Source organism: Anopheles marshallii, chromosome 2, assembly GCF_943734725.1.
Source record: "Anopheles marshallii chromosome 2, idAnoMarsDA_429_01, whole genome shotgun sequence".
NCBI classification, from domain to species: domain Eukaryota; kingdom Metazoa; phylum Arthropoda; class Insecta; order Diptera; family Culicidae; genus Anopheles; species Anopheles marshallii.
This window is the reverse complement of record NC_071326.1, coordinates 52,232,121-52,245,875: the sequence shown is the minus strand read 5'-3', so window position 1 is coordinate 52,245,875 and position 13,755 is coordinate 52,232,121. Positions and strand designations below refer to the sequence as shown.

Sequence of the window (13,755 nt, the reverse complement as noted above, 5' to 3'; positions counted from 1 at the left end):
CTTGGTTCACTTACCATTTTGTGACTTTGTTGTCATTTTCAGCGCGGCCGAGGGCACTTGTTGTCGAGGAGCAGCCCGGGCAGGTTGGAGGGGGGGGGGGGGGGGGGGGGGGTGATAGGGTCCGATGGTGGAGATGTGCCACCCGGGTAGAACCGTTTTTATTCTCTTCGCCGAGGCTACTCTCCTAATGGATGCTAATTGCTAGTAATCGAGCACCCAAGTCGAACAAATATCTCATTCCTAAAAATAAACCCCCAGTCTAACTCGCATCATCTCTCCTGGTTGATTCAGTGTGGGAGCTATTCGGTTGCCAAGGACTAACGGCAAAATGGAAACAAAATGGCGACCGATGCTATGGCGGAGGGGTATGACGAGAGCAAAGGATTAAAGGTTGTTGTCCGTATCGTAAAAGCAATCCGGTCCTTCACATGGAAGGCCCCGAAGGTTAATTAGGGTACGGATGAGTGGATTTTATCGCTCTGTCTGGCTTTCACGAGGAAGCCGTTTTTCAAAACAAACCTTTCCATACATTTTTGCTCCAGCAGCGGTAAGCCTTCTTCGGGATGCTTGCCTTGCTCAGATCAGTCAAGCCAAAACCGTTCGTTCCGAACGGAAACCCTGAGAAACTGGGGGTTTGCAAAAAAGTTGCACCCCAAAACGAGGACTCGCCTACCGGATGAAGTGATGCTGCTTTATAATATTGTTTAAGAAAAATTCTAAAGACCTTCTTGCAGAAAGAATGAATTTCCGCTGCAAAACACTAATTACTTCCCGTGTCTGTGTGCGGGTGTGTTTGGATCACGATCAGCGACAATCGTTAGGCTCTCGTGCGCCATCCTGAGGTAACCGACATACACCACAATCGACTGCGCGGAGCCGAAACCCCGGCCAAGCCTTCCTTACGGAAATTATTGTGCTGGCATTGTCTGGCAAGCAACTCGCGCGCGCCTGCAAACAGTCATGACATCGTCCGAGCCACCACCAATAAGCATAGCGAAGCATAGAAAGCACACCCGGAAGCTAAACTATTTCATGCCAAACCCTCTCGCTGGCCATATACTCTATCAACGGCAGCTTGAGGAATGAAAAGAGAACAGCACAGGCAACGCCACGGACTGGAGACAGATTCCGGAAGTCGATTTCAAGCCGGATTTAACGAGAAAAATGAGAAATATGAAACCGGGTAAAACGTTCCGGGTGGCAAGAAAGGAAAGAAAAAAGTTTTTTGGTGGAATGCCTACGCAGGCAGGATAAAATAAAACAAAAAAATAAATATATATCAGCGCGTCACCGGTTTCGTTCCGGTGACGGATGGTTTCTCAGACTATTCGAAGCTGCTTTTTTGTTGTTGATGCGTACCTCTCACGTGTTTCCCACGTCAAACCCCCTCTAACGACGAACGACGCGGATGAAAAGAAATAATGAACTATTTTTCCCACTGACAGTTTTCTAGTTTTCATCACCATCGTCAACCTGCCGCTATTCACCGGATCGTTTGGGATTTAGTCTTTTTTTGTTTCCTGTTAAAGCTTCCATGACGCTTTTCGAGTTAGTTTTGAGAACGAATAAAAACTAGAACGGTTCGCTTGCCTCTTTTCCTGCTGCTCTTTCTCCATCCACTTTTACCTTTTATAGCTTCCGGTAGGTATATGTGTGGCAAGGTTAAAAGACTTGCAAAGCATAACCCGGGGCATAGTTGGGCGCCATTTTCGGGCCCTGATACCTTCGCCGAAGGTGTAAAGCGTTTGACTTGATCGTGGCAAAGCCAACCGAGCGGAGAATCGCGCTGAACGAAGACATTGCGTTTTCGAGACGAAGAATTCAAAGACACCGATGAGCTGAAAAAAAGGAAACCCACCGGCTGGTTCGTTTTTGGAGGGGCCGAAGTTAGGAGTGCATTACGGGACACACAGCACCGGATGCGAGTGGAGCCGACTTCCTTAGTCTGGTTTACCGAAGGCACAGCAGATGACGGGTTTGGTTGGTTCAACTGGAAAATTGAGTTTTCAATGCAGCCAACTTTCAGCATCATACACACACTGACAACAAACCGTCTGTCTTCGCTATCCGAAGTGAAAGCATACCGCCCGGCGCACGAGGGTCACCACAATCCGGCTCCTCCGACCAGCGAACGATAACTCCCAAAGGAGTGCAAAAGGCACATGATGACGATCCGCTAGAGGTTTTCCGACAAACGGTTTCTCTGGGATCGTAGGACGAACAGGAAATGCCGCTATATGCGCTCCGTGTCGTACCAAAAAATTGTCGTTTTAAGCATGGTAATAGCTTTCTGCAATCGAGGCTGATCCCAGCGTCCTCTGACAACCTTTTGTTTTTTTTTTACCGTGAGACTGATCTTCGCTATCTGCGTAAAGTATGAGTGTTTTCTTGGGTCAACAGTTTGATCTTGAGCATATTTAGAGTTGTTTCTTGCACCAAAAGCGCTTATCTTGGGAACCTTAGCAGCGTCGTTATTGTTATTGTGGCAGCACACTGTAAGGAATGGTAAGGATCAGTCGAACTATTTTTTTTTGACTTAACGTTTTGACACGGCATCCCAGGTAGCGAAAAACGAATCACTGGTAGTAGTAAAATTTATATTTTTATTTTGCTTTATTTTGTTTATTTCTGTTTTTCCGCGAAATAACAATGCGCAGGGTTTTTACCTCGCGTAATTCACTAGAAGAGAAATGGAAGGCCGTGACAACTTTAAGACCTTTCCAGCAGTATAGCAATCCATCGCGAGTACAAGGTAAATTCTCTCTCCTCTCAAAATAATACGCCACAACGCTTATCCAACCCATGGGAAAACTACCACAATCGCTCCCTGTGGGAAAGGAAATCTTCATTAGAGATATTCTAGAATGTGTTTTGGTTGTTGTTGTATGGAAACACCATTTTCTTGGTCTGCAGAGGTTGGGACAAGAAAACAACATAAATAATGTATGCATTAGACCAAGACAAAAAGGGAACAGATAGCTACAGCTTTTTGTGCCAGTTTCATTACCAAAGCATGAAAACAACGCGAACGGGCGAGTCGTGAACAAAAACAATCCACATTCACTTATATTAGCTCAAATTTCATGCAAATATATTTTAGATGGGTTCAAAATCGTCGAATGAGAAAACGTGCTTTCGATTCCTGCGCAAAAATTAAACGAGTACAGCTATGTGCAGAATTTTTTGTTGCTAGTTCGGCCTAAAATATTTTGGAAAACAGACATCCTTAGTCATCAGCGTTGTAAGGACAGTAGATAGAAATATACATAATAAGAAGTTATCCGTTCATAAATCATTTCAAAGATTCCCATTTTAGCATACAATTCGAAACTCATTCGTCAAGAGAACTTTCTTCACTTGCGGCAAGTTTAACCTATGGTAGACTACGGCCGCCCTAGCTCACCCGCAGCTAAACGAAATCACTCACTGTGTACACTTAGTTCATCATTTTTGACAGGTACTGGTAGATAAGTCTATTCATGTTTCGTTCTCCAGTTTTTGCACCGAACACGGTACAGCAGTGGTTATAGCAGCACAACCACACGGATCGGAATGAACGCAAACAGTCATAATTCATCCGGCTCGGCAGCACGCCTTTATCCGTGTGTGTATGTGTTTGTGCGCGCTTTTTTCTGCTTTCTATTGTAAATGAAATTTATTTCGCACCCATCAACCCGTCCTAATTCATATGGCGCCAAACAACCGACCAAGAGCGCAAATTCCTTCCCCGATTAGCTCCACATCCCGTCTGAGTTGTAGCGCCTGCTGCCCTTAAACGCATGGCTGTGGAAAAGCTTCCGGTATGCGATACAACAGAGGTGAATGATGTGTTTTGGTTTCGGAATTCCGCTAGTCTTATCACGCTATTTCCATCGCCTAGACGAGAACTGCCATATGTTACAGATAAATAGAAAGAGAAAGCGAATGCACAATGTTGTTTGCGGAGGTATGAAAGGGGAGACTGTAAAGGATTAGCAATAAAGTAACATTCCGTGCAAAGGAAACACAATGCAGAATTCATAAAAAAGTTCTGCATGTTTGTGGATGATACACAGAAACCTGCGTAAGGCTAGACTAATGCTGTCGGTGACACCTTAGCTATAAATATGCGCATCTTTCAATCGGTATGCAAACATTTTGGTGCTTTTGATAAAGCCAATTTTATTTATTTATTTGAATGATCGCTTGATGAAATTTCCTTAAAAATATCAATAAACGTCGACATTGTCCACGTAGGTCCACATGTTATCATGCACATACAATACCTATAATTAAACATTAAGAACGACCGAATCATCATATACCCCGACAATAAGGCCAAGTCAATCTGCAGGAATCAAAAACAGGGTTGTTAATGTATTTTAAATTTTTAAAGCAGTCAATTATTGGGCCCTGTCACATCATCCCAGAAGTGGAACTCGTTGTCACGCGTAATAATAACAAAGCAAACAATTAATTTTCTCCATTATGGAGAAGCCTTTCAAATGCATAGTGGTGGCTGTGAGCCAGATAGACTGTTCAATTGATTTTATTTCATTTACCATCATTTCACCACCGTAAAATGACCTGCACCCTTCTGACAGTGCCTTCCGGTTTGCCTCATGTCGTTATCCCGCTGGAAGTTGGGACGAGGTCTATCCAACTACACCAGCACAACCAATAACAAACGGGTTATGGTGACGGTGGAAGAAGGCGAAAAACGATGAAAGGTATGGTTTCTCGGAAACATGACAATTTTGTTGCTCATCGTCCAGGTAATGGGAAGATGGGAAGGATTTCGCTACAAGCGCAGCTCCGCTTCGATGGATACCATCGGCCCGTATAGACAGAGAGCCAAACATCAAAGATGAAACGATGGAAAGCATGAGTCAATCTCCGGAGGATGAATAAGTTTTAACAGCAACAGTTTTTTGCAGCACACTAATTAATTGGCCCACGGGTAGAAAACATTCAATTGGTGACAATCTTTAATTCGCTCTAGGTTCGTATTAAAGCTTTTTTGGTGCTGCATCAATTCGTTACAGACATTACTGACTTTACTTACTGTTCATTGTAAAGAGAGGTCGTTTAAGGATGGTTCAATTTATAATCCCAAGAATTTTTTTATTTTTTATTTTTTTTATTTATTTCCATTATGACGGCCAAAGGCCGTATGGTCCATTGGTCCAAGAATTTTTAAGAATAAGAAAATCAACAACAACAACAGAATAGCATTGCCAATCTATTGGAAAATTCAATCTCATTAAGTTATTCGTTTATGCTACCGATCAACACATTCCTTTAACGTTGCGCACATTGTGTTTTAGTTTTATTCCAGCTTTTTTCGAACTTTGGGAAGATTGCTGCATTGCTCTCAGCTTTAGTGAACCCAGACAGAAAAAGCATAAAAACCGTTACCATTCAATTTCGGCCTTCGGGCGCGTCGCCATTTGCAGGTGAATCGAATGGTAAAGTTTTGGAATAAAGCTCTCTACAGCCGGCGTCCCACTCGACATCCGCCGGGTGCCCTATCCTGTGCATGCATCGAACATTACCATCCTTACCGCATATCAGTGCAAGCAAACCTCCAAAGGCGAACCAATAAAATAAATTATACGTAGTGGAATTGAAAAACTTTCCCCATATACACACACTACACCCGCAAACATTCTTCACCTTTTGCACAGTAACGTGAAATAACCGCTGCTTACTCGTACCTTATGTTAAGTGTTCTTTTCATTTTGATCCCTCGCTGTGGTCACATTCAGTGACGGACCTGCAGCTTGCACCGTTCTTACTACCATTCACAAAATCTGTGACCGTGGAGTCGAATGGAAGTGCTTTGCTAAAAATATATCTCAAAGCATTCTCACAATAAATCATGCCCGGGGAAAATTGCGGCGCCAGGCTGGCAAGATTTCTGTGACCTCCTCTCAACCTGCCATGATGCCATGGTGAAAAAATCCCCATCCTCCACCACATGCCTTCTTCCGCTTAGGAAGTATCGTCAGTGTAGTAGAGGGACAAAACCACATCGGTTATGGTTGGTGGCGTTATTCTTTTTTTGTAACTTGTTTGTAACTAGCTATGCAATACGTACACAGGCATGATGCAGGAGTACAGCACCTTGCGAGCTGGTTGCCAATAATTTCAATACGCAAAAATCTACTTGGTCAACCCACTCACATACACACACACGATATAGCACGGGATGCGGTTGTAGGCTGTGGCAAAAGCGTTGTGCGATTCTGCGATTGCAAATCTACATTGCGAACATATGCTACCACGGAAAAGCTTTGATAACTTTTAGCAAGAAAGGTTCGATCGTTTGGAAGCACACCGAGTGATGGAATGACAAAAAGTTCAATATCTGTACACATCGATAAATAGCTGGTTGGGTGGGATGTGGCGAAAAATGTGTTACCAAATTCAGTAGCATTGCTTCCAGACCCGTTTTCCCTTCTTTGAGATTCCATAGGAAGGGAAGATGTATAAGAAATGGATAATAAAGTTTAACAAACGAAAAAAGAAATGTTCGTGTAGGTGCACACCTGAACATGAACGGAAAAGTTCTATTCCAACAGTGTTGTGGTGATGGCATCTACTAAAGCAACCTACGGTCACCGGCAAAGGGCTGCAGGGTTCTGCTCGTAAAAGTAAACAAATTGTTGGCAACCGTAGATACCGTCACTTGGGGCATTCTTCCGCTTTTGAACCTAATCCTTTTCTGGGTTTATCTGTGTGTGTGTGTGTGGAATGTGTCGTTTGAGCAACCAATAAACTGCTGTCAATAGGAACAATCTTTACAACCATCGCTCGAAAATCGGCTGCCACCGACAGCAGGGCACCGTTTGCACCCAGGATGCTATACAATTGCCACAAATTAACTGAACGTGGGACTGCACCATTCGTTGCAACCAAACCTTAAGGGAGATGAGTATGTTAGAAAAAAAGTTTCAAACATGCAAACCACCCAATGCATCGGATGTTCGTGCTACGAAGGTTCAAGTTGTACCATTTTTAGCGCAACTCGAAACACTCACCTGAACTTGTGATCGTTTGTTCCGTACTACTAACGTACACCGGTTGCATCGCATGCCCCACTGGCCTGGGGATGAATTTTTCACCGAATGGAAAAAGTTTTAATTAACGTAGGGACGTCTCAGCGATGCTGGATGGTCGTTTATGGTACTGTTATCGAAAACTTTAATTCGCTCCGTTTTTCGACCAAGCACAGCCGATAGCATGATGAAAGGAAAACCCATGTTCGGATGCAATTCAAACGCCATCTTGTGTACACATGAACGGGAACTGGTATTTCCGCGAATTTAATCTTGCGGCGTACAAAAAGGGATCGATCAAATGGTAGAAAAGGGTTGTACTTAAAATAATCAACGTTTTCGATCAACTATTTTTCTGAACAATAATCTTTCTACACAAAAACGCTTTGCTATGAGTATCATTGTAAAATGGCTTTATAAACATGGAACTAAGGTTTATTATTAAAAAAAAAATACCATTAAACTGATGAACATGATGATGTTAGTTATGTAGATTATTTTGTTACATAATTAATAGCATGTGCAAATTGGTTGCTGGATTAATTAATAGGAGGTAATACTATCAACTATTTTTGTACGATTATTCCCTCAGGCATACCAAATGTGTTATACATTTTTTGTGCTGGCATATACGTTTAACGTTTTAAATATAATTTGATTAATTACTGACTAATTAAATAAAAAATAACACTCCACTATTATAACTTTATTGGATGACGAAATTGCATGAATAAAAACTGATCCACAAATGACCATTTAGATGGCATGCAACAAAATCAAATCAACTTTGCGCTGACCCAGCACCAGACAAAACTAACTGCCTACTTTAACAACAGGAAGTCATCGAAGGAAATTTGACTCGTTTTATTTGTGCCACTCTCAAACGCGGTACTTGCTGGTCGTGATCGTTGTCCATGCTTCAGTTATTTATTCTTCCTTACTGCACCGAAACAACGGTGACGCCCTTGCAGTCGCGTGAGTAATCCCCTTAAGCACATTATACAATAAATTTAAATCTTTCACTCCAGCTGACAAACTGAGAAGACGTGCGATTTTATTTCCCGGCACTCAATGAAAGCTTCGCCGGCGTTTATTGTTGCTCTTGCATTGAGAACAAGTGGCAGGAGCTGGCCCCGAAACGAGCGAACGACGCGGGAGTAAACCTTCCAATCTGGGTCCAACCGAGCGAGACGTTTAAAATGTGATTATCGTCTTCATTTTATTTCCGTCACTCTTGTACGGTCGCTCGGCCAACGATGACACGACGGCAAAACGAAATGATAGCACCAACAGGATACAAGAAGCTCGTCCTGTCAGTGCTGCTATGGCGCGGTTGAATCACATTTCTTTGCCCGGTGTGAATCATGCTTCCTTGTCACCAACGTGTATTTGCCAGGCGGGTAACGATGGTCTGCAGCAACAGGAAGCGTAGCCCGCTCGTTTCAGAGTACGTTGGTACGAAATTGTGCTATAGAATGCTTTGATTGACCATAGAGAGGGTCTTTCCACATTAATGATGTTTTTCCACTTCCGGTAACATTCAATCAACATGAAATCATGTGATGTTGAGCGAATTTTCGCTTTGTAGATGCGCTAGCTTTTGAAAGCAATCATTAAGCGGTCAATTATAGTTAGAAGGGAACAAAAATTAGCAACCATATGTAAACCCTTAAAAATCAACAAGCAATTAGAATTATTAATTTAGAATTTAGAATTTAGCAATTAGAAAAATTAGAGCGGTGCGGTGGTGTATTAGATAAAGGATTTGGTTCCACACAAAACTGAGACAAAAACCCATACGGTCCGTTCCCCCGTAACAAGGACTGACGAGCCAGCTACGTGATAAAATAATAAGATACGATAAGGCTTTTTCGTTCTAACGATAAAAAAAATCTTTATTTTTTTTTTATTCAATAAGGACGGCCTTAAAATTCAATAAAAATCTTAAAGGTGGCGAATAATCGTTGCTTATTGGTTTTAACCTTCACTTACACCACACAAATCTATATTGAAGCAATTTATATTGCAGCGGATTCGTCTCCGTTGTCATCTCGGAATGCAGAGGCTGCGTTGATTTCTGATTATAATTGATACTTTTCACTTTATTACAACTTTTTACTTTACACTTCTGTATTATAACCTTTGTTTCGACTGGACTTTGAACTACGACTGAGTTATATTGTACTGTGATTCCGTTTTTTTCGACTGCGACTAAGTTTTATTGGACTGTAACTCACAGGAGCGCTTTTACATATTTTAATGTTGATAACAGTTCCTATTCTCTCTCTAAATTACGTTGTTTACATAATCGAATGTGCTATAATAGTATAATGTGGTATTGGTATGATTTCTGGCGAACGATTATTCACGAGCAGTCGTTCGTGATGAACTCACATCCCAGTTTGCATGCTATATGGCATACCCTAATGTCTGTTTTCTACAATTTGGAACGAACGTCAATACGACGGTTGCAAATCATTTAAAGTGTTATATGATGTGCAAAAATTGTTATCTTACATAGAAGTCGGTAGTGTTTTATTATGAATCAAATTGTTTAGGTATTTAATATTTTTCTAAGTTATAACTATATTAAATCCCCTCAGCTGGCAACGCATATCATCCCTAACTAGGAACAATAACAAAACAAACCAATCGATCGATCGGTACTCTCCAGTTACGCTTGGACTTATATATTGCTTAAAATGAATTGAATTTAAAATTAAATTTATGAACTTTAATCGATTTTCCTAAAATTGCAATTCCGCTAAAATGATCCCTTGTGTCATTCTTTATGTCAAACTGCTATGTTCTTTACGAATCCATACAGAAAGATACAGCCCGGTACCTGGATTATTTGGCAGATACAGGATAAAAGCTTAAGCTTTCTAACTTATAGTATGATCTGCCCCATTCATAGAATGGAGACGCATGGTGCGTTGTGTGAAATTTGTTTTAGGGAGACAATGTATCTTCTTCTTCTTGGTGTAACAACCTACTATCCGGACCAAACGCCCATACGCAGGACTCACTATCCAGCTATATGGTTGTTAAACTGCCTAGCCGTCCTAACGTCTTTGATTTGAGAGAGCAGTCCAAATGGGAATCTGGGCTGCGAACGGTTTTTATTGTGTTATTATTGAACAGCTCCGCTACTAAATACACCACCAGGCTAACCCATTTGTTTTGTACTATGTATAAAACCGATTGTTTTTTGGCATTAAATTTCTCAGCCATTTCGTTTTCTACAGTTAGCTTTTTGTATGTATAAGTTAATAAATTAATAAAGAATGCGGGAAAAATTTATTAAGAAAAAGATTTATAATACATAACAAAAAGAATAATAACAATAGGAAAATGCATAAATCATGAAATGTGCAAAAGAAAAGCATTATGAGTGTGTAAGCTCTAAAAATATATGAAAGTTGTACAAATCATAATATTACTTGAAATCAATGAACTATCAACTTGTCTCAAACCCTTTTGCCATAATTGCTTTTAATCATCTGTTAAATTGAATAGTGAGAAACCATTTCAAATAAAGTTTCAACGAGTAGCTAAAATAACTACTTATATATAGAATATAACAGTTATGTTACCCAAGTAATCAGTAATTTATTGCTCGACAGAATAGTTATGTCACAACATAACTGTGTGATGTTTTTCTTGCACTTGTTCCTCATTGCGTGGGCGTAACTTGATGGGCCGTTGTATTGCCCGTCAATGTAACACATCGTGCAATGTTTAATCAATTTGTTCCACGCCACGTGTACTTTGCAACTATTCGATTGGTTCGTTTGGACTTCTGTGCAGTGTCCTTATTTTTCGGCACTATGCTTAAAGTCATCAATGGTATGATAAACTTCACGGCAGCCTATTTGAATCATTAGATGCCTTCGCAGGCTAGAGCATGAAGTGATCATAAATATTTTATGGTGCAGACATAAATTTTATCTTGCACCTTCTGTGGGAACTGGGTGAAGGGATAAAAGAATGCTTTTCATCAAAATTTCTTGGTGCAGGTTATACCACTATGTAGCGATAGCTAGGCAACGGACAAAGAATATTCTGACGGTAACCGGTTTCTTACTAACTGAGATCACACGACACACAAAACAAAAACACATGCATAGTTTACTACCAAACCCCCGATCATCAGGCGCCTCGCGGCACAAATACTCAAGCATGGTGCCGAAAGAAAAAGCCACATTGAAATACTGTCCATAGTAAAGTTGGGTTTATGAACAGATAAAATCACATCCCAAACATGACCGATTCACGATACCTAATGTTACCGTTCCGATGTTGTCTCACTGAAATCAATCACCGACCACAATGGCAAATATTTGGGGAAATGAAACGAAAACGAATAAAGTGGTAACACACCAATAAAACTGCATTTGAAGTTTGTCTGACAGTTGTTTTACTATTTACCTACATCTTTTAGAACAAGCCGTTCCCTAATCTGTAGACCATTATTGTTGTTGCCGTGCTACGGAGACCAAATTAATTAGATTGGTTGCTACGATGCTTACTGGTTTATGTTACGTTTCTATTTAATTTCAGGTTGGGACGGAATCTACAGTGCTACATCCAACGCATGACAATCTTCATTGGGCATCGCGAGATCTTATCATTCAGGTATTGTTAATATTGCGCCGGCAAAACTTTACTGCACAAACATATTTTTCTGGTCACTTACATTTCACTTTACTGTGTCGCCGTCGAACAGCTATTGCCCTCTCATTACTCCACTGGACAACTAATATTACGATGCTTGGCTGAAGTGGGCACCATTTACTCGGAAGTATCGCAGGCACCCTTGGAATCTAGCCGCAAGGAACCAGTTCCGGAACGAGGTATTTATGGCTAAATTTCTGAAAACCATGCTTCCTATTGATTAGCTCTTGCGCGTCCCCGCTTTTGCAATCATAAATACGGCAATCATCGGCTCTCCATCTATAGTGGGAGATCGTTTCATGATGATAATGAAATTATCTGATTAATCATCATCCGTCCTATCAATACATGGCCTCGTGATGAAGCACAGGCTGTCGGCAGCAAACCATGCATGAATGATCCCATTGGTGAACATTAACCTACACAAACACACCATTAGAGGCGGTGTCAAAATGTCAACAATTGAAATGATAATCAACTGTGTTATAAATTATGCACCGCATTGGTCTCCACCCAACCAACTGTAGTTGTGTTTCCACGGTGCAGAATAATTATGCACCGTTTAGAATGCAAAAATTAAAGCATAATGAAAGCGATGGATCAAGGGAAGTTTGCTGGTAACATTTCAGGTTGTTGGTATGCCAAAAGCTTTTCAATTAGATGGCTTATTTTAAATGATTTTACCGTCTGATTTGAAATGCTGTTCCAATTTGGCTGATATATGTAGGGGCGTCGGATGCGAAAATTATTTCTTGTGTTTCTAAAACGATATTTTTAATTAAACTGGATAACTGTTACCATGCTCCTCTTTTAAATACGCTTACATTCATTGTTAAGATTGGACCAGAAACATATATGTGCGACCGTTGACTTGAAACTTGACGTCTATGGCCAATGAAAGTGACAGAAAAAGTTTGACAGAATCAAGTGATGGGCACAATTGACAAAAAACCGGAGCTGATTTCGAACGATTCCGCGGCTTGGAACGACAAGTCCAACAAATATACCAAGTAGCATCACAGTAAACGGTCTGCAAAATCAACCCAAATAGGGCGATAATTCGACGACAAACAAGTGAGGAATGTCAATACTTCGAGTTTCATCACCTACGATAGTGAAGCACGGCTGTAAGACTCGTCGATTTTATTCGTTCATTCATCAAATTAAAGGATTTCAACACTGCAATAAGTGTCAGTATCTGTTTTTGCACCTGTACCACAATATGATCAGTAATGATAGTGCAGACAGTGCATATCAATTCCGTTACCGTACTTTGGGTGAAGCACCGTTTGTTACTAAAGTAGAATCAGTTCAAAGGTCATATAATCAATCAGAACCAATTAGTAAATCAGTGTATGTCCAGCCTATGGATCGACTATGATTCCGACGGTTCCGTACGAAGCCAATGATTTCGATGATTCCAACGGTTCCAACGCTTCTAACGATTCTAGACGATTCCAACGGTTCAGATTCATATTCAGATTCCGACGGTTCCGGACAATTCCAGACAGTTTGAAACGATTCCGACGCTTCCAGATAGTTCCGATTGTTGCAGACGAATCCAGAATCCGGACGGAACTGGTTGTTTTTTCGGAATTGGAGCCGGAGTCACACTAGCCGGAACCGGATCGAAACCGTAGGAACGCTCCAGAGAACCTATCACTGAGGTAGATCATCCAAAAAGTTAGAAAGCTTAAGCTTTAAGCCTGTATCTGCCAAATAATCCAGGTACCGGGCTGTATCATTCTGTACAGATTCTTTAAGGACATAGCATTTTGGCATAAAGAATGACACAAGGGATCATTTTTGTAAACTACAATTTGAGGAAAATCGATTTAATTTTAGTGATTTAATTTTAATTTCAATGCAATGAAATATTATACAAGTCTGATTATTTAAATAATCTTTTTTTAGTTGTTTTCGTTAAAAAAACTTGTTTACCTTTTTCGCACACGGGAAACATGGCCTAATCTGGCTCAGACCAGCTAGCAAAATTATTTGTTTTGACATTTGTCGAGTTTGGGTTTTGGGTACTTGG

General features: G+C 40.8%; 1 protein-coding gene across 1 annotated transcript in view; it reads left to right on the top strand.

Annotated features, from left to right (window-relative positions):
- The window catches only part of LOC128718124 (uncharacterized), a 99,623-nt gene that overhangs the window by 69,256 nt on the left and 16,612 nt on the right, over positions 1–13,755 (top strand). Inside the window, 2 exon segments of the mRNA XM_053811798.1 lie at positions 11,604–11,678; positions 11,770–11,896. Of these exon segments, the coding sequence (XP_053667773.1) occupies positions 11,604–11,678; positions 11,770–11,896 (202 nt within the window).